This window comes from Sus scrofa, chromosome 12 (genome assembly GCF_054392235.1).
Source record: "Sus scrofa isolate SSC_HxYL_T2T_F1_AM1 chromosome 12, Sscrofa_HxYL_maternal_Yorkshire_Landrace_v2.0, whole genome shotgun sequence".
NCBI lineage: Eukaryota > Metazoa > Chordata > Mammalia > Artiodactyla > Suidae > Sus > Sus scrofa.
The window spans coordinates 51,156,794-51,178,112 of NC_139394.1; the positions used below are offsets into that span (position 1 = coordinate 51,156,794).

At 54.4% G+C, this 21,319-nt stretch overlaps 1 protein-coding gene across 4 annotated transcripts in view; it reads left to right on the top strand.

Moving 5' to 3' along the window:
- ABR (ABR activator of RhoGEF and GTPase) overlaps positions 1 to 21,319 on the top strand; it is a 185,991-nt gene that overhangs the window by 135,443 nt on the left and 29,229 nt on the right. For all 4 annotated transcript variants that reach the window (NM_001435386.1, NM_001435388.1, NM_001435387.1 and 1 more), the window contains 8 exon segments: positions 1,508 to 1,629; positions 3,688 to 3,853; positions 7,710 to 7,832; positions 8,195 to 8,270; positions 8,728 to 8,832; positions 9,881 to 9,955; positions 11,476 to 11,573; positions 11,920 to 12,051. In NM_001435386.1, coding sequence (NP_001422315.1) covers positions 1,508 to 1,629; positions 3,688 to 3,853; positions 7,710 to 7,832; positions 8,195 to 8,270; positions 8,728 to 8,832; positions 9,881 to 9,955; positions 11,476 to 11,573; positions 11,920 to 12,051 — 897 coding nt within the window.

The window sequence follows — 21,319 nt, forward strand, 5'->3', positions numbered from 1 at the left end:
GAAGTCTGGCGTCTCATTAATCTTCCTAACATTCCACTGGGGCAGAGAGGAAACTGAGGCCTGAGAGTCTCCCCAGGCCTCCTACATAAGGTCTCTGGGCCGTAAGTGTCAGAACTGGGTCTTTCAGCTGGAGGTACCGTCTGCAAGCCTCGTGTGCTAACCCCTGTGCCAGGGCTCAGGCCAGCTCGTTCTTGCATGCAAACCCCCCACCCCCGCACTGGGCGGTATGATGTCCTCAGGGTCCCCTAGAAGATAATGAGTCAGGCTGAGAGAGCTTGGGGAGCCTGAGGGAGAGGAGACTGAGGCTCCCAGGTGGCCAGACTGTCCCAGGTGGGCACTGGGATGGGGTTCAGCAGCTCCAGCTCCCTGGGGACCTGTTTCGGTGGCAAGGTGGGGGTAGCTCCGTGAGTGGAAGCAGTTTGAAGAATCAGAGGGACAGTGACCTGAATGGGTCAGCAGCCTGGCCCACATACGGGGCTTCCTGTCCAAGAGAGGTGATGAAATGACATTTAGGAGTGAAGGCTGGGTGGCTTTATGTTTCTTTGTTACATACGAGCCTCCAGTGTCTCCTGGGGAGGGAGATAACGAGGGGCAGGTTCTGGAGAGTGACTAATGGGCGGAGAGCGCCGTCCCTGGGCGCACGCAGCTGCCAGCCCTGGTTTGCAAACCCTGGAATGTCACTAGTTTCTTTGACTCTGGGGACATCTGAAAAGATCTCCAGCAGCCTTAGAGCACGGCCAGTGTCAGATCATTGTCCCTATATCCTTGCTCCATGCTCACCTACATAGAGCAGCGTGTGTAGGTCACGTGGCGTATAATATAGGGAGGCCCGGGACAGACTGACAGCCCCAGAGAAGCACGCAGGCCCCGGGAGCGTCTCTGCAAGTTCGCATGGAGCCAGTACTCTGGACCAGTCAGAGCCCGGGCTAGAGACGGCAACAGCTTCCCCAGGACACTCCAGTGATCCCCCAGAGGGGGGCCCAGGGCCTCCCACCCGCCTGGGGGCTGCTTGAAGAATCCACTCAGAGGCCGTGTAAACCAGCCCGAGTGGGTGTGCAGGTCAAGGTTCAGCTGAAACGAGGCAGGGTTAGGGGCTTTCTGGGGTGGGGTGGGTGAGGGTATTCAGGATCCGGGTGGGTCCATCCAGGGGTGAGCTGTTGAGAGCAGCAGGAACGTGGGGAGCTGCCACCTGTTGATCCCATGTTACATGGCCAGGCACAGTGCTGTTTCACACGCACCGCGACTCCCCTCTTGTGGGGTATCATTACCCCCATTTTATAGATGCTAAGATTGAGGCTCAGAGAAGTCAAGGAACCTGCCTCCACATCGCAACCAGGAAGTTGCAAATCTGATTTAGCCCATGCGCGTGACTCCAAAGCCGTTGCTCTCAACCACCGGGCACCACTGTCCCTCCCTGAGCCCCCACCCCCGCAGCTGGATGGGTGCAGGCTGGGGCCTGGGCTGACTGCCCCTGAGCAGCTGGGGGTGGGTGTGCCGTCTCCCGCAGACGCGGCAGCTGGTGAAGGACGGCTTCTTGGTGGAAGTGTCGGAGAGTTCCCGGAAGCTGCGGCACGTCTTCCTCTTCACAGACGTCCTACTCTGCGCCAAGCTGAAGAAGACATCAGCGGGGTGAGTGTGTGTCGGGGGGCGGGGGGGGGGCCAGACCCTACCCCCCCACAGAGCCCCGCAGCAGCCTGGGGCAATCTGCATTTTTTTTTCCCTTTTAAAAAACGTATTAATTAATTTTATTTTACTTCATAGCCTTTTTCTAAAAATAAATCATGGTTTTAATTATAAAGATAATACAGGCAAATTACAGGGAAAAAAAAATCCGTCACCCACCCGAACATAAGCATCAGTCTCCTGCTGCTATATTTCCTTCTAGTTTTTTAAATGTTCTTATGTTTTTTTCATACACTTGTAATCAGAGTGAATACCCAATTTGGGGCTCTGCTTTTTCCATTTCACGTCATAAGCATTTTCCCTGTTGCTGCCTCATCTTCATAATCATCATTTTACTTTCCTGCGTGATGTTACAAGTGGATGTGCCATAATTTACTTAAGCATTCTCCTTTTATTAGACAGCTCTAAATTTTTGCTAACTGCAAATCAGTGAATAGTCATTAAATCTGCTGCTACCATTTATTGAGTGCTTATGCCACTGCCAGGTGCCATGACAAATGCTTTGAATATATTATTTCTAATCTCCCCCCATGACTCCACAAAGTAGGTATTATTATCCCCATCTCACAGATGAGAGAAAAGGCTTAGAAAAGTTAAATAGGTTACCCAGGGTCGCACAACTGCAAGTGGTGGAGATGGGATTTGAACCTTAATCTGACTTGAAAGCTTCTTTCCAACTCCATCTCTGTACCCAGAGTTATGGGTCTCTCTGTGTCATGAGCAGAAGATGTTATCCACTATTCATTCTTCCACCTACATTTCCTTAGCACCTCCTGTGTTCCAGGGGAGACAGGCCATATACTCAGTGTTGTAGGGAGGTGCAAACCAAAGTCCTGGGGGAAGTGAGAGGAGGAGATGATTCTTTTTTTTTTTTTTTTAATTTATTTTTGTTTATTTATTTTATTTTTTTTGTCTTTTTGTCTTTTTGTTGTTGTTGTTGCTATTTCTTGGACCGCTCCCGAGGCATATGGAGGTTCCCAGGCTAGGGGTTGAATCGGAGCTGTAGCCACTGGCCTACGCCAGAGCCACAGCAACGCGGGATCTGAGCCACGTCTGCAACCTACACCACAGCTCACGGCAACGCCGGATCGTTAACCCACTGAGCAAGGGCAGGGACCGAACCCTCAACCTCATGGTTCCTAGTCGGATTCGTTAACCACTGTGCCACGACGGGAACTCCGGAGGAGATGATTCTAAAGCGGAGGTGGCAGTCATAAGCATATAAACCCCTGCCTTAAGTTCGTTGCCCATGGCAGACATTACTAATGGACCACAGCACTATTTCTCATTAGACGTGGATGTGGCTTTTTAACCCTCAACCCAGTTCCCCTTACGGCTCAGCAGTTAATGAACCCAACTAGCATCCATGAGGATGTGGGTTTGATCCCTGGCCTCGATCATTGGGTTAAGGATCTGATGTTGCCACGAGCTGTGGTGTAGGTCGCACACACGACTTGGATCCCGCGTTGCTGTGGCTGTGGTGAGGGCCAGAAGCTGCAGCTCCGATTAGACCCACCCCTAGCCTGGGAACCTCCACATGCCACAGGTACAGCCCTAAAAAGACAAAAATAATAATAATAATCCTCAACCCAGCACCCCGTGTGACCTCTATTGATAAGAGTTGTCCTTCAAAATAGCATCTGTAGTCTATCTCTAGCCTAAAGGGTAATGAATATGAGCTAATTATAGATAGGTTAGAAGAGAAGGAAGAGTATGGGATGGGGAATAAGAAAACACGAGACTCCTCTTGCTCAGACCCTAGAGGTTTGGGCTGTTTAAGAACATCAGTCATCCTGGGCCAGAAGCCCTTACTGCTGCCTGACCCTAGAACCTGACTGTCATTATTCCATGTGTGTTTTCTGATCACGTTCCTCAAGGGTGGGGACATTCTTGCCCGTGACAAGTTCTCAGTAAATCCCTCTCAGGTGGTTTTCAGTTCTAGCAATTCAGCCCTGAAGATCCACGTTCCTCTCTGGCTCACAACTCCCTCTGACTTGTTTGCAGGAAGCACCAGCAATATGACTGCAAATGGTACATCCCACTGGCTGACCTAGTGTTTCCATCCCCCGAGGAGTCTGAGGCCAGCCCCCAGGTGCACCCCTTCCCAGACCACGAGCTAGAGGACATGAAAATGAAGATCTCTGCCCTTAAGAGTGAAATTCAGAAGGAGGTGAGCAGAGCCTGGCATTTGTCTGGGACAGGGAAGTTGGCGGTTTTTATGGGGCCCTTTAAGCTGGGTGTGCCAAGGAGGTGGAGGGAGGGCAAGCTGTAAGATTTGGGAGTCTGACAAGGGAGGCAGATGCAGGAAGGACTGGCCTCTCTTTATAATCCTCAAGATATATATACGGGCCCAGGCAAAGACTCTGACTGTGGCAGATTAGTACAGAGCATATGGAGGGCAGGCTGCAGAGTCAGGGCTAAAAAGGTAGTGGGTTTAATTACAGGAAGTTTCCTGGAGAACAGTGTATTTCAAACACTGTAGAAAATGAAAACAAGAGAATTAAAAAGTCCTTCTTAGGGAGAAGCAAGGTGTATGTGAGAGAAAGGACCTGGGAGGCCTCTTAGAAATGGACAGATCAAGTAGGCCAATAAATAAGCAGAGAGTCCTTGGATATCAGTTGATCTAAAAATGCACAGAAGCTTGTGTCCTGACAGAGAACTGAGATTCTTGTCAGACACACATGGACCATTCACATTTATCACGTATTAGCCTACACAGGAAATCTCGTATTAAAAAAAAAAAGTAACAGCATACTAGTCATGTTCACAGACTACAGTGCAGTAAAATTAGAAATCAATGACTAGAGTATAGTTAAATATATGCCTGAGAAACTAAAACTTTCAGGTAAAGAATAAATCAAAACGGAAACTGCAAACTGTTTAGCCCTGCATGAAAATGAGAGCACTACAGGAGTTCCCTGGTGGCACAGTGGATTAAGGATCTGACATTGTCACTGCTAAGTCTGGGGTCACAGTTCTGGCACGACTTCGATCTCTGGCTTGAGAACTTCCATATCCTGTAGGCAGAGCCAAAAAAAAAAAAAAGAGAGAGAGAGAGAGAGCATGAAATACCAAAACCCATGGATGCAGCCAAAGTGCTTATTAGAGGAAAATGTATAGACTTAAATTCATATATTTGAAAACAATGGCTAGAGGAAAACACCTCAGGAGGAGCCTTCCCCATGAATTGAAGGAAGGACATGGAAGGGCTTGGTTGTTTGGTCTAATCTCCCCTTGTCACCTATCCAGGCTCAACTTAGGCCTCACCTCTGTTGCTGAGCCTTCCCTGATGTCCATCTGCTATAGTCTGGGTTGGCTGGCTGGCTTCCTGGTCCCTAATCTTTACCTCTTTGCTTGGCATTACTGGTACCGAATTAGAATAGCACACTCTGCTTTTTCTTATCTCCACTAGAAATTCAACTCTAGCGAGGGAGCTGGTCTCTTCTGTTCTATGCCCTAGTACTTAGAACATAATAAATGGGTGCTTTGGGGTTTTTGTTGTTGTTATTTTGTTTTGTTTGCTTTTTTTTTTTTTCTTTTGTCTTTTTAGGGACGCACCCTTGGCATTTGGAGGGTCCCAGGTTAGGGGTTGAATTGGAGCTGCAGCTGCCGGCCTACACCATAGCCCCAGCCACGCTGGATCCAGGCCGCATTTGTGACCTACACCACAGCTCAGTAATGCCAGATCCTTAACTTACTGAGTGAGGCCAAGGATTGAACCCACATCCTCATGGGTACTAGTCGGCTTTGTTAACCGCTGAACCATGATGGGAACTCCTGAATAGGTGCTTTGTGAACAACTGCTGAGGAATACACGAGCAGCTGGCCTCCAAGGATCCTTTCAACCCAGACATCTTTGAACAGGGTAGAGGAAGACCACAGTGCTAGTAACCCCAGGGAATGTCCTGGGACTGAGGGTCTGACTGGGAGGTGTCCTTCTCCCGAACATCCAGGCCCCACCCTGCCTCAGTGGAGCCTGTTTGTGCAGCTGGCTCTGCCCTCCACCCCACCTCAGGAGCATCCTGCATCCATGTTTCTCACCGGGTCCCCGGAGTGGCAGGCTTTGTGCTTCCCTCCTGCCCCAGGGGTGCAGACGTGGCCTGCTGCTTAGTTGAATCCATGCTCACTCAACTCCAGTGGCTGCCAGCCGAGGGGTGCGCCAGACACGTCGCAAGATCTCCTTGTCCAGCCTAGAAGGCAGACCTTCCCGTGACGAGAACATGACGGAAGTCAGGCATAGTGTTGTTCTGAGTCACAGAAGCAGCAGCCATTTATTCTTTTAATAGTATTTTTAAACATTTTCTTCTCATCACCAAGGTAACACTAGCTTACTATAACACGAAATGCTCACAGTACCGAAGTGTATAGAGTAGAACGGTTCATCACCCACCCCCCGCTGTTACCCCTTTTAGGTGTATGCTTCTTGACTCGGCAGTGCTTAGTGTGTGTGTGTGTGTGTGTGTGTGTGTGTGTGTGTTTTTCAGACACATGTATATATACATTTTTTAATGAGATTAGACTCCACATGTTGCTTTGCAATTTATCGGATCCTTAACAATTACATCCTGTTCTGGTGCTTGACTACACAACATGTTTGGTATTTAGATTATTTATTTATTCGTTTTGTCTTTTAAGGGCCGCATCTGCTGCATATGAAAGTTTCCAGGCTAGGGGTCCAGTCAGAGCCACAGCTGCTGGCCTACGCCACAGCCACAGCCACAGCGACACTGTATCTGAGCCGCGTCTGTGACCAACACCACAGCTCACAGCAACATCGGATCCTTAACCCACCGAGCAAGGCCAGGGTTCAAACCCGTGTCCTCATGGATACCAGTCAGGTTCATTAACCACTGAGCCACAATGGGGACGCCTAGATTATTTCTGATTCTTTAATCTGCATTCCTGTTTCTCTCTGGTAGATTTGCTACAAGTGAGATGTCTGGGGCAGAGGGCTTGTGCATTTCATTGCCAGATTTACCTCTGAAAAATTTGCATCCGATCATGTTCCCCCCAGCCATGTGTCACAGTCACTGCTCCCCCACACTGTCACAGCTCCAACTGTGAGCAGTTGTCACAATTTTGCCAGTCTAGTGGGTAAAAAAAAAAAAATGCTGCGGAGATGAATTCTTGCTGTGGAGCTTGAGGACGGCATTGGAACTGAGACATGAAGCATAATAGCGGTTCATAAAAGGGAAGGGATCCTTTATAAAATATAAACTTGAAAGACTGGAGGAGACAGGGACACTGACTGAGAAGCAACGGCTTGTCGGAAGAAGAGAATAATACCATGAGGTGGCGGGGCGGGGATACATGCGGTGTATCCGGCTGGGCCTGGGAGCTGGAACCCAGCTGTGGGAGGCCCCGTGTGCCAGGCCAGAGGCAGGGGCTTTATGCTGAAAGGTGTCTGCGGTTTTTAAGCAGGGCATCCCTTGGGTACCCGGAACTTAATTTATGCTGACCAAGTGACAAGCCAGAGAAGGCTGATGCCACTGGAAGATTTTTATTCCTTCTAGTTTCTAAGAGACAGGGGCATGCCTCACCATGTAGAGCCCCACGGGGAAGCACCGGCTTTGGTCGAGAGGCAGAACGAGCCTGCCTGGAGAGTGGGGTGTGCATGGCCCGGGGCCTGGACTGTCTTCTCCACAGGAAAGGAAGGCTGAGCAGGGCAACAGCTTAGGCCTGGCCAGTCAGCAGACTCTGGGCTGTAACGGTGGTGTCTCGTCCCCCCAGGGTCATTTGGGGCAGAGGAAATCCTGGCTTAGCTAAAGGAGATGGTTGGGGATGTGGGCTCAGGATTGATTGCTTTGCACCTGAAAGGTGTACTCGTGGAGGAGGCATTCCTTAGCCCAGGAATTAGCATCTCCTGAGAGAGGCAGTTTTCTCTGTGGCCAGTGAGGCCCCCCCAAAATAGCAAATCATCATAAAATATAGAAAAGGGGAAAAAATGGTGACTACTCAGGGGATGATGGATGGAGAGCTACAGGGTGAGAAGTCTGAGGACTGCCTGTGCCCTCTGTTCCCTGCAGAAAGCCAACAAAGGACAGAGCCGGGCCATCGAGCGCCTGAAAAAGAAGATGTTTGAGAATGAGTTCTTGCTGCTGCTCAATTCCCCCACAATCCCGTTTCGGATCCACAATCGCAATGGAAAGGTCAGGAAGGGTGGGGATGGGACAGAAACTGCCCTCTTCCTCGGTCTGTGGCTGCTTACTGTCCATAGCTCTTGGCCCTGGCAAATGGAAATCAGGGACTCAGGCCCCCAGTTCCCAAGGAGGCTGCTGTGGCTCCGGCCCTGGGCTCCCTCTCCCTGCTGGTGGGGAGCTGGTGCCCTCTGCTGACCATTACTGGCACTGCCACTCCTTTCCCCAGGCTTCCTAGGAAGGCCTTCCAGCTGCCTTCTTCTCCAAGCCTAGGGGTGCCTGGGTAAGAAGGAGCTTCGTTGGTGGCCCCAGAATCCAGCAGTGTGCTTGGCCTGACTACCGTCTCCCTGCTGAATTCTCATCTCCTCTTTCAGAGCTACCTGTTCCTCCTGTCCTCGGACTACGAGAGGTCAGAGTGGAGAGAAGCAATTCAGAAACTACAGAAGAAAGGTAAAGTCCTGTCCCCAACTCGACACTGCCCTGACGGTGTCCATGGCAACAGTGCCTCTTACATTTCCAAGCACTTTTATGTCCCATATCTCCTCTTTAGTGCCAGAGCAGGTGGCATTTAGTTGATGTTACTGATCAATTGAGACCCAAAGATTTCAAGTGATTCGCTTAAGGCATACAGTGAACTAGCAGGAGGACTGAACCCAGAGCCCAGGGTTGTCTGTCTCTTTCTTGCTCTCGCTATTTCATGCACACATTCAGGAAGCTCTCTGGTCAGATTCTCCCATTCTTAGCCCGCTGGCAGCACCCACGCCTGTCCCCGCGTGTGTGTCTACTTTCCCTCCCTTCCAGTGACCAACTCTGGAGCTAAGCTTTCTTCCTGCACTAGCCCCTAAGGAAGAGCAGTAGGTCCTAGGGGACCCGCAGTGATGTTCCCTCTCTCCGGCTCTGCCTCCAGATCTCCAGGCCTTTGTCCTGAGCTCTGTGGAGCTCCAGGTGCTCACGGGATCCTGTTTCAAACTTCGGACAGTGCACAACATTCCTGTCACCAGCAATAAAGATGGTAAGATCTGGAACCCGAGACTGCTCAGTCCGCAGGTCTAAGCCCCCCGTGGCCCTGCTGTGGGCTTGCAGAGACCCAGCCCAACACTCAGCTACAAATGGCTTAGTGTGTTCGTGAAGTTGTCAGTTTGCAGAAGCGGAAGACTGAAGCCTGGGGCAGTGTGGGGGTGGAGGGGCAGGTAGGTGGATTAGAGAAGCATATGAAAAAGAAGGCCAGAGGACGTTCCCACTGGCCTCGCTCAGTGCGCTAAGGATCGGTGTTGCTGCGAGCTCTGGTGTAGGTTGCAGGCATTGCTGTGGCTGTGGTGTAGGCCAGCAGCTACAGCTCTGATTTGACCCCTAGCCTGGGAACTTCCGTATGCCAAGGTTGCATCCCTAAAAAAAAAAAAGAAGAAAGAAAGAAAAAGAAGGCTAGGTGTTCCCAAGGATTAGGTCTTAAGAGGCCTTGAAAGCCAAGCAGGGGAGCGTGTTGCTCAAGCTGAGGAGCCTGTTGTTCAAGCTGAGGAACCTATGAGCAGGGGAGAGCTGTGCCGGGGCTGGAAACTGGCCTAGAGTGGATGGGATCTGGCTGCCACGGGGGCTAGGAAGGGGTTTGAAGGCAAGCTCTCCTCCACAGGTGGAGGTCATCCCTCCGCCACCGGCCCTGCCCCCCACCCCACCCCCGGTGCCAGTGCAGAGCTGGACCTTCTCTTTGGCACCGGGTGGCTTAGATGGGTTACTTTCCACTTTGGAAGACTGGACTGAGGGGGACAGCCATGGGTTAGGCAGGCTTCAGAGGGGGTGGGAAGGTGCCCCTTGGGGAATGGGATGAGATCCCTGGCCCGGGAGGGAGTGTGGACTGGCTGCCAGGCTGAGTGGAGGGAGATGGGGCACCAGCTCAGTCCAGGAAGCCCTGGACTATGAAAAGTTCTTCATCCAGCCACCAGGTGGCGCTGTCATACCGAGGCTCAGACGGCTTCACACCCTTTCTGCATCCAATCAGCCTGTAGTGAGAAGGGCAAAATGCAGGCCTCTCATCAGCCTCTCCTGGGGGCTTTTCTCTCTTGCAGACGACGAGTCTCCAGGACTCTATGGCTTCCTGCATGTCATCGTCCACTCCGCCAAGGGGTTTAAGCAGTCAGCCAGTAAGTGCCCCAGGACGAGGCTGGGTGGCCCTTGTTCATCCTTTCTCAGAAATTCTCCATGGACCCATTGCCTAGGGCCTCCTGCTCTGCTCTGGTCTGCCCAGCCTGGGGCCCTGCCAGCTGCTGTGAGATATGCAGTGTTCCCCCAAAGGCCAGGAGCCATCTCCTTGGCACGGAATCACCTTGCCCGTGTCTCCAAGGTCTGCTCTTCCGCAAGCCCTCCCAGACCCCCAGGTATCAGAAATAGTGGGCTCCAGTCCCACATCTGCCGATCACAAGCTGTGTGACCTTGGGCAAGTGTCCTAACCTCTCTGAGCCTCAGCCTTTTTCCTCCATAAAAGGCAATCACACTTGTTAATGTTGACCTAAGAGCAGGCTGAAATATAACCTATTTGTGCCAACGCATTGCCATATGCATTTATTTTTCTCCCTTAATTGCCGTCTAAATCTGGTGTTTCTAATATTTCACAAGATACAGTTACATTTTTTTCTCATTTTTCTCCCCATAAGAATTTGTTAGTCACTTAGCTGATAGTTTCTTCCTATCTTCAGGATGAGAAAACGGAGTCACAGAGAGTTAAAAGGATTTCACATCATATAGGATTAGAAACCAGGGGCTCCCGCCGCCTCCCTCCTTGCCCCTTCCCTTCCCACTGGTGGGTGAGATCTGCCCTTTGCGTCTCTCCCTGGCGTGCACCACTGGCTCACAAACTGTCATTCAATAAACATCTACTATGGAGGCTGAGTCCCTGCCTCTCCTCTCCCACCCCCCGGCCTCCACCACCTTGTTCCCGAAGCACTTTGGGGGGTGCTAAGAGCTTCATCCACTCATCCCACAATCGTTCCCTGCGCACCTCCTCTGTACAAGCCCCATTCTTGGTGCAGGGGTGCACCGGCGGCTGGGAAAACAAGGCTTCCACCTGCGCGGTGCGGATGTAGTGGAAGCAAGGGAGACAGTCGACCTGCAGCAGAAGAGACAACTTCCGTTAAAGGCTTTGCAGAAAACAAACAGAGCTTTTGGCCTGGGAGGGGTGGGGGGCACTTTTGGTTGTCACAGTGACTGGGGTCGCTCTAGACTTTCAGCACCCAGAAGCCAGGTGCTTCCCAGGACTCCCGCCTGCAATGCCAGGGACACCCCTTTCATGGGACCTCGGGTGGGGGAGGGTGGCTCCTTGTCAGTGGGTGAAGACCTTGGTGGGAGGCCTCAGTGGTGAGGCGCCCAGCCAAGAACGGGACGAAGGGACTGAAGGGGCCCCAGGGTGGGAGCAGCTGGGCACAGTGGCGGGAGGAGGCCGGCAGGGCTGGAGGGCGAGGGCAGTGTGTGAGGCGGGGAAGGGCAGAGCCATGTAAGGAGGGGGCAGAGAAGTGGGAAGGGGCCAGAACCCACTGGGCTGTGGGCAGGAGGGCAGCAGGTGCCACCACATGAGGATGGTGAGGGGACCAATGGGTTATCCCCCGTTCCCTCCTGGGTTCCTGAGCCTCAGGCCCCCCTCATTGTGGTCTCTTCCTGTCCCCTGCAGACCTGTACTGTACCCTGGAAGTGGATTCCTTTGGCTACTTTGTCAGCAAAGCCAAAACCAGGGTGTTCCGGGACACAACAGAGCCCAAGTGGGACGAGGTGAGTGGAGGGGCCGGCATCCCCGCATGGACCTCAGAGCTTGTCCCCGACCGTGCCCACCCCATTCCCAGTGGCCCCATCGCTCTGACCCCCTGTCATGGCCTCCCTGTTCATCTGGTTCCTGATCTCGTGTTCATGTCTAGAACGGGGTTTCGGCTCTGGCCCCACACTCCATCAGTGACCCGGAAGCCCCTAGAGCTCTGGAAAGCAGGAGGCTGCTCCCTGCCTCATGCTGTGGTCCTCACAGGCCCGCCTCACCCCCTCTCACCCTTGCAAAGGTGGGGCCCACACCTGCCAGGAAGCAGGTTAGCTTCAGAGGTTCAGGATCCTGTCCCATCTCCCCCAGGAGTTCGAGATTGAGCTGGAGGGCTCTCAGTCCCTGAGGATCCTGTGCTACGAGAAGTGCTATGACAAGACCAAGGTCAACAAGGACAACAACGAGATCGTGGACAAGATCATGGGCAAAGGGCAGATCCAGGTGAGAGCCAGGAGCAGCCAGGGCACCAAGGCAAGGCTTGGGGAGCTGCCGGGCGGCCGTGCCAGTTGGGAAGGTCCTTCTCATCCACCTTCTTGGTCCAAGCGATGGGCCTTTGGTGACGTGGGTTCAAAGCTGCTTTGAGAAGAGTTCCTGAGGTGGTCATTGCCCCCTCCTGGGGATGGTGCCTCGCTCTAGCCCTAGAAGCCCATGTATGCCCGGTTCCCTGGGCGTCCACATGCGGTTCAGATGGATCATCCACACTCCTGCACGGAGAGCTGGAAGGATGACAGCTACCTCTGTTCTCACATCGCCTCGCTAGCCGACTGGTGGCTTTTTCTAGGAACAGTGTGTTAAGAGGGATTCTGAGGCTGTATCCGTGAGTGCTGGCTTGGATTAGCGGTGTCTGCTACTGGAATGGAGCCTTTCTCAAGCATTTGCCACTGGACTGGAGAGGCTTGGGATCCAGCTGGGCTGCTGGGCCTTACTCCCCTGTGCCAGAGGTTGACTGGCTGAGGGTGGGTTCTGTGGGTACAAGCAGAGGCAGGTCTGAGTCAGGTTAAGAGTATGCCTGGCTCAGGAGTTCCCAGGTGGCACAGTGGTTTAAGGATCTGGCATGGTCACTGCTGTGGTGCAGGTTCAATCCCTTGGCTGCATTTCTTGGTGCCTCATAAATGAATGTAGGGGAAAAGGCTTTGTTTGTAGCCTGTGTCTTAGGAAATTCTGCCAGTTTTGAAGATGGCTGCTCTCCACTTACCTCTCAAGGGGATGCCACCCTGGAGGGGGGAAATTCGGTGTGGAGCCATCCACGCTCCATCTGGCGCCTTGTGTGGCTTCATGCTTATGACGCAAGTGGCCTCGTCAGGGTGTGGCTTCTTGGACCATGCCATCAAGGGAAACAGTAACTGGCATGACCTGAGATTGAGCCACGAGCGTCAGGTGCCCTGGGCATCTTAACAGTTGCCCCAGATGTAATCTGGGCACAGGGAGCTGAATGATGCTTTTTCGCAGGAACTGTTTGTTCTCTGATACACTATAGAGGCTGCAGAGTTTGGTGTCTGACTCTTGGCTGGGCGTCCCTGGTGGCAGTGCCACCTTGGGGACTTGTGTGGGCCTTCTGCCTCCCACCCTTTCTCAGGCACCTGGGTTTGAACAAGGGAGGTGGCGCCATGTGGTGGGGGCCCAGCCATCTGCCTCGTGTCACCCCATGTTCCTAAGCACATCCCTTCCTAACACCGTGGGACCTGCACCTCACTCTTCAGCACTGTCGCCAGGGAGACGGTGCTGCCAAGCAACCACGAGCTGGTCCTTCATTATTTAGGAAATGGGAGCTGATGAGAGGGAGCTCAGATTTAGTCCCAGGAACCTGCTTCCTGCAGGGGTAAGAGCAGGGGTCCTGCCCCCACAGCCCTGGTCTGGCCCGTCCAGCCCCAGCAGTACCTACCCGGAAAGCCTGGGCCACTGGTGGCCTTCTGCCCTCCTCCCCCGGGCTGCTGGTGGGTGTGGAATGGAGGAGTTAGAAAGGGTGTCCTGGGCAGCCAGCTAGGGGTGCACCCTGGGTGCCAACCCCCCAGATCCCAGATTCCAGGGCTCGATGGCCTTGTCCCCACCCAGCCTTGCAGCCCTGTTGCTTCCCTGCTTCTCGGTGCTGTCAGCTGTACAGGCCCCAGGGGAAACACCATAAATCATACATCTTGGAGACAGAAGCAGATGGAGGCCGTGGGGGAAGGGGAGGAAGCCAGGTTATGTTTGGCAGAGCAGAAAGCAGTCTGGTAAGGGAAATGTTTCTGTGTTTAAGCTTCGAGGAATGTTAAATGCCTGGGAGTTGATATTAAAAGAAACACAAACCTTCCTGCTGCCAGCTGACCTGGGCCTGTGAGCGGCCAGTTCGGAGCCAGTGTCCTCTGGAGGCCCTCGGCCCCCCAAGCTCACCCTCCGTCCTCAGCTGCGGAGCCCTCTTGCCCCCGGTCCTATGGGTGGGTGGGTGGGGTGCCATGCCCTGTAAAGTCCACCCAGGATGACCAGGCTGGGTCGGAGGGCCTGCATGGAGCCAGTCCCACGTGGTCTGGCCCCACGGAGCCACGGAACGGTCTGTTCCCACAGTGCACTCCCACCGCCCTTCCCGCCACGTGTCCGAGGAAGGGAATTGGCACCAGCCTCTGGCTCTCAGTCCTACTCCCCTCCAGCAGGCGCCAGGCGGGAGTGGAGGGGGGGGCACAGCCAACCGTGACCTCCTAGTAGGGGCCGAGTCCTTGGGGACATTCAGGTGACCTAAAGGAAAGGCAGGGGCAGAAGGCCCACCCTGTTGCCCCCACTTCTTTCTCAGCCCCCCTTGCTCAGCCCATTCAGAGAGTAGCAAGGGACCCCATTTCCTAAGCCCAGGCATTTGCTGCAAAGTGAGAAGCCCTTTCTGGGTTGGCCTGATGCAGGGAGTGGGCTGGGCAGGGACTCTGGAGCGGCAGGCCGCGGGTGAGGAGAGGGAAGCATTTAGTGACAGACAAGTGGCAGCGCTATCACCAACATGTGTGTCCAGCACTTACACCCTTGGAGGCTGGTTCCCAAGTGTTCTCCCATGACCCTTGCAACAGCTCTGCGAGGAGCTGGATGGCCGTGCTCTCCCCGTGTTATGCAGGAGGACACCACGGCCCCAGCGCCTCTGCTGACAGTGTGTGGGGCAGACTCTGCTCGCTCCTCGGTGCTGTGACCCTGTGCCCCAGGCCTGCAGCCTGGGTGATGCGCGTTGCCCGACTGGTGTCCTGGAGAAGGAGCTGGGGTGACTTTCCACCCCAGCACCCCGCTTTACGGCACACGGTGAGCCACAGGCTTCCATTGTCCAGAGGCCTCTCACTCCAGGCGGGGGACATTTCTGCCTGAGATTCTGGAAGGTGCAGAATGAGTGAGCATGGGAGAGGGCCAGGCTGGGGCTTCCCCTGCTTGTGCAGCGTGCCTGGCATGGGCTGGCCATCCCGAGGTGTGGGGCCTGGCCTCGAGGAAGCTGCTGCCAGCTTGGAAAGACATGCCAGTGTAGGCCAGCCTGCTGGAGAACAAGGCAGGACAGTGACAGTGACAGCGATGCTGATGGGGATGAAGGGGAGGGTGGTCACATCAGAGAACTTTCTGTGAGCCCTGCACGGGGCTCTTGCTCAGGGGATCTTCACAACACCCTCCAGAGTAGGAAAGCGGTCACAGTTTTAAAGACGAGAAAGCTGAGGCACGCAAGGGTCGGGTAACCTGCCCAAGGCCAGGAGAGCCCGGGCTGGAAGCGGCGCCCACCTTGCCCTCCCCAGCGGCTCTCCTGTCTCCTGTGGGTCCCCTGCCTAGGATGATGGAAACTTGTGCTGCAGGAATTCAAACAAGGAAAGATGTCCTGGGCTGGAGCTCGGGAGGCTTCCAGGAGGAGGTGGAGTAAAGGGACTTGAGAGCACCGGGTTTTTTGACTTCCAAAAGCAGGGTTTATAGTAGAAAGAGAATCGCAATAATAATAGAGAGACTTGAAACATAATCGGAAACCATCCCTACCCCCACTCCTCTGGAGCAGTCATTTGACTTTGTGCCCTCTCCCTTCCCCGGCTGTACAGAGTTCTCTATGGTTTTAATCATGGTGTGTAGTTTGTCTTTTTTTTTTCTATTTTCACGTAATATTATCACAAACCTCCCCTTTTTTTCCAGTGCGGTATGTGGTCTTTATAATTACCATTTTTGTTACATTGTCAAAAATGCCTCGGAAAAATCATTTTACAGAATGGCCAGCATGTTAATTGCCATTTTGAGGCTCTGTTATTCTAGCAAGGTGGGCAGGCAGATCAGCAGAAAGGAGTGGGGTGGGCATTTGGGGGAAGAGCCCTCGTGGCCAAGGGCACGGAGGCAGGAATGCACAGGGAGTGTCCCGGGAAATGAAGGCTCCGCCGCCCTGAGCCGGAGGGGCTGTGAGCAAGGCAGGAGGCTGGAGGAATGAATGAAAGAAGAAGGATCGACAGGGTTTTGGCCAGAAAGATTCCTGGGGTTGGGCCGGGGGGGCATTTCATCCAGTCCTGCTCCTGGGGGTGGGGAAAGCTGGGACCAGAAAGAGTGGGCGACATGGCCATTCACACGGCTCGGTGGCTGAGCAAAGGCTCCCGATTCAGGGCGATCCCAGGTGGGTCGTGCCTGGTCACCTGTTGACACATGAGTGAATGAGCGGAGGCTGACTTGTGACTCTCGGGGTTCTGCCCTTTGTCACTGTAACACGGCAAATCTAGCGGAAGATCCCATCAGCTTGGCGTACTCTTCCTCTTCCAGGGCCGGGAGCCCCCCTTCCTTCCCGGCTTCTTCATCCCGACCGGCCCCCCCCCCATTCCACCCCCGCCCTGCCTGCCGCCTCCTTGCTGCCCCGGCCCTGCCCAGCGCAGGAACCCCTCAGCCAGGAGGCCCCCCCTTCCTCTGCCTGGACTCCGTGGCCCCAGGAGACTCTGCTATGTTTATCCCAGTCTATTTCCAACCATGCTGCTCCCGGCTCCAGATGTGCTGTCCCCAACTGGGACCTACTCACTGGCTGATTAGCATATTCCCAGGATCCAGCTCTTGTTGACTGGCTGGGCCAGAGGGGAGCGTTCTTCTGGGTTCCCCCAGGACCTCACAGCTCAGTTCTTGCCACTTCCCTGAGACCAGAGAGGGGTCTGAGACTTTGGATCCCCTTCCTGCCCCATTCCCCCATTCCCCAGCTCAGCCACAGGCCTTGGGGACAGCCCCCCATCTTGGGCTCTGTCCATCCCACCTACCCCTCCGCCCCCACCCCCCATGAGAGTCAGGTACGCTTTCTGTGAGCCAGCCGAGGTGACCCTCCCTGGGCAAAGAAGAGCTCAAGACCCTGGGCAAGAAGGGGCAGGGTTCCAGGCCAAGAAGGAAGCTCTAGCTGTCCTGATGCCTGGGGTGGTGACTCCTCCCTGACACACACACCCCCATTGCAACATTCAGGCCTGATGGGAGCCTCGCCCTCTGTCCTCTTCCCATCTGGAACTTGGAGCCTGAGTCTGACGGGGAGAGGAGGGTTATTTCTCTGACATTCTTGACCTGGCCACTTGGAAGCTTGGGAGGCGTCAGAGCTATCTAAATGCTGCTCAGGAGCAGGTCATGAGGCCAGTCCCCTGCCTTCAGGACTGGGAGTGTTCTCAGAGCCCAGATGGGCCCATGTGACAATAGCTGGACCCTCTTACTTTTTTGTTCCACTGTGGTAAAACACATGTGCTGTGAAATTTCCAGTTTTAATAATTTTTAGGTGTCCAGTTCGACGGCATTAACTAAGTACATTCACCTTGTTGTGCAGCCGTCACTACCATCCATCTCCAGAGCTTTTCATCTTCCCAAACAGAAGCTCCATAGCCGGAGTTCCCATCGTGGCGCAGTGGTTAGCGAATCCAACTAGGAACCATGAGGTTGTGGGTTCAATCCCTGGCCTTGCTCAGTGGGTTGACAATCTGGCATTGCCGTGGGCTGTGGTGTAGGTTGCAGACGCGGCTCAGATCCCGAGTTGCTGTGGCTCTGGCGTAGGCCGGTGGCTACAGCTCCGATTGGACCCCTGGCCTGGGAATCTCCATGTGCCTTGGAAGCAGCCCTAGAAAAGACCAAAAAAAAAAAAAAAAAAAAAAAAAAAGAAGCTCCATAGCCGTTAAACAGTAAATTTCCATTCCTCCTTCCCACCCCTGGCAACCAGCATCCTACTGTCTATGAATCTGATGATTCTAGGTGCCTCGTGTGAGCGGACTCCTACAAGCATTTGTCCTTCGGTGACTGGCGTACCTCACTTAGCCAAGTGTCTTTAGAGTCCATCTATGTGCTATAGCAGCGTGTGTCAGAAATTCCTTCCTTTTAAGGCCAAATCATGTTATATGTACAGACTGCATTTTGTTTACCCATTCATTCAGCAATGGGCATTTGTTTTTATATATATATATAATTTTTATTTTTTCCATCATAACTGGTTTACAGTGTTCTGTCAGTTTTTTTTACTGTACAGCATGGTGGCCCAGTTAGACATACGTGTATAGATTCTTTTTTCTCGCATTATCATGCTCCATTATAAGTGACTAGATATAGTTTCCAGTGCTACACAGCAGGATCTCATTGCTTATCTGTTCCAAAGGCCATAGTCTGCATCTGTTAACCCCAAGTTCCCCATCCATCCCCCTCGGCAACCACGAGTCTCATCAGTGGACATTTGGGTTGTTGCCGTCTTAGACTTTCTTTTTTTTTTTTTTTTTGTCTTTTGTCTTTTGTCTTTTTAGGGCCGTACCCACGGCATATGGAGGTTCCCAGGCTAGGGGTCTAATCGGGGCTACAGCTGCCGGCCTACACCACGGCCACCCCAATGCCAGATCTGAGCTGCATCTGCGACCTACCCCATAGCTCACAGCAGTGCCAGATCCTTAACCCACTGATCGAGGCCAAGGATGAAACCCGCATCCTCATGGATGCTAGTCGGATTTGTTACCACTGAGCCACAACGGGAACCCCCCTTTAGCCTCTTCTAGTTGAAGGAGACAGTTGCCCCAGCAGCTCTCTGTCCCTCAGGTTGGGCAGCCCTGCCTCCTTGGCCCTCCCTTCCTAACTCGTTAGCCCTCCCCTCGGTCAGCAGTTTGGAGAGCTTGAGAGGAGAGGGGTGTGCACTTACCTGACGCTGTAGGGAGAAGACTGGGCTGAGGTTCTGTATCTGGTCCCTTGACCTCCAGGGGCCTCCGTTTCTTCATCTGTTAAATGGGGATAATTCTTCCCACTCTGCCTTCCTCGTGGGCTTTTTGTGAGTCTCAAAGGATGAGATGTCCCTTAAAGGGCTGGTCCATGCACATGCACGCTTGTGCGAGTTTTTTCACACATTTCTGTTTGTTGAGCTCCCTCTTAGTGGCAGGCCCTGTGCCGCGGATGCAGAGAAGGAACAGGACCTGCCCCCGCAGTAAAGAGTACTATGATCGTTTAGTCAGTGTCGAGGGGGCTTTGAGGTCAGAGAGATCTGGGCTCCAGTCCGGCCTTCTCTCTTCACCAGTCGGGAGAAGACAGTAAGTGACTTTCCCTCTCTGAGCCCCGGGTTCCTTATCCGCAAGGTCCGCTGTAAAGGGAACTGAGTGGGAAAGTCCGTGAGGCCCTCAGCACAGGGCTTGGCGCAGAGTCGGTCCTCGTCTAGTTATGAGGCTGGCAGGTCCAAGACCACTGTCCTCCGCCTCCCTGCAGGGATTCTGGCTGTGGCTTGTCAAGCACCCCCCTCCCAAAGGCTAGGCAACAAGTGGGCCAGGGTCTCCTGTGTTTGGGCCTTAGGGTGGCTGAGGCCACGTCTGTTTTCTTATGCCGGTGGAGTCACAGTGGCTTTGGTGAACTGACCTCAGAGTGGGTGAGAGGTCAGGGTTGGGGCCCCCACTGCCTGCCATCCTGAGGTTTCCGTGCTGTGCCCCCCAGGCCGAGCAGCTTCAGGTTCGTCGCCCTCAGAGCTGTGCTCCACTTGGCCTGGTATGGTCAGGCCCAGGGTGTGGAGCCAGTGAGGAGCTGGGAACAAGGGGCCATTGTCGGCAGGAGCTGCTCCTGGTTTCAGTTACTTTGCAGAGCAGGAGGGAATTTGGAGTGAGCATGGGTCAGGAGCCTGCTAGGGCAGGAGCCTGCTAGGGCAGGAGTCAAGGGCTCCCCGACCCCAGGTCCCTCCCTCTGACCCCTGAGGGATCTCTTGCCCCCATTTGACTCTGCCTGAGAGTCAGGTGTGCCAGCTTTATTGCCCTGGGTCTTGGGCTCCAGGGTGCTGTCCTGGTTGACCTCGAGCCCCTGCTGCTCTGGTTCCTCATGGCTGGTGCCAGGAGGTGCCCAGGCCCCTCCCTGGCTGAAATGACAGAGGGGTATTACTGTGGATCCTTGACACCTTCTTCCAGGCATCCTCCCAAGTCACTCTGACCATAGCCAGACCCTGGCCCCTGGGAGTGACTGGGTTTAACTGGCATGGGGGCGTGGCTGTGAGAAAACCTCGGTCTCTGGGGCTGGCCAGAGAGCTTTTCCCTTTCATTTCAGCCTCTAACCGCTACCCTGGCACCTTACAGCCCTAGGCAGCTCCATGCCCTGGGACACCGCAGTGGCCATGCCGTGTGGCTTTCCAGCCTCTCCCCTGGGAGAGGAACCCCACCCCTGCCCCCGCCCGCAGCCGGGCTGGGTATGTGGTCCAGGGGAAGCGCCGGCCTCTAGAGTTCATGTTTACATCCGTGCTGCCTGCTGCTCTCACCAGATCCACATGGGGCTCTTCCCTTTGCTGCCATCGTCACCGCTGTGGCAGCCCAGTGGCATGTGGGCAAGGACTGGGGAGCACACCTGTACTGCCTCTGCTACCCCCATGTGACACCCCCTCCTTCCAGGGCCCAGGTGACTAGAGCCCGTGTTGGCCCCGCCCACCCCAGCTCTTTCAGACCCACTCGTTGTCCGCGGCCTCCCCTGCCGCCTTCTTCAGGGCTCAGTTATAGTTGGAGAGAGGAGTGCGCAGTGGGATGTGGGGAAACCAGGGGCAGGATCCCAAGGGAGGGGAGGGCCCGCCCCGCCCTGCTGTCCGAAGACTTTCTCTAACTTGCTGCTCAGCCACCATCACCCAGCTCTTCCTGGTGTGGGGGGCCTGGGCTCAGCCCAGCGGGTTCTGGAGACAGGAAGTGTTGGGTAGGAAGCAGACAGAGGCTCCTCTCCACTGCCCCGTGCAGGATGCCCCCCTGGCAGGCAGGTGTGGAGCCTGTGCCCCCCTGTGAGGGGGGAGAGACATGCACAGATGCCCGTAGGAGAGATCCTGGGAGGACCCTGGGAGCTGATCCTTCAGGCCCTAAGGACATCCCACCTCTGAACGGACCAAAAGAGGGACTCTCCCGGCCCTGAGACTGGGGCTCGGAAACAAGATCCGGGTTTGATCACAGCCCACCTGCACCCCCCCACCACCAATTAGCGAGGATACCTCTCCCAGTGCTTCCACTGGAACCTGTGTGAGTAGCAGATGAGTCCTTGGAGGTGACGGTACCTGCATACTTCTTGCTCCCAGGACCCGCTGACCTCCCCGCAGGGGGAGGCACTGACTTCATCCTCCTAGGATGGTCCCGCTTTTCAGTTTATTCAAAATCCGAGCGAAGATTGTAGTCGAGGAATCACGAGGGACGCCCTGAGTGAGGGCTGAGGCTGGCATGAATGCTGAGTGGACACCTCAGGCGGGCTCTGCCGGCCTCCCTCGCCCAGCCCAGCCTGGCTGAGGCACGAGCTTTGTGGGCAGTGGTGGCTCTCAGTGAGGGTCCCACCC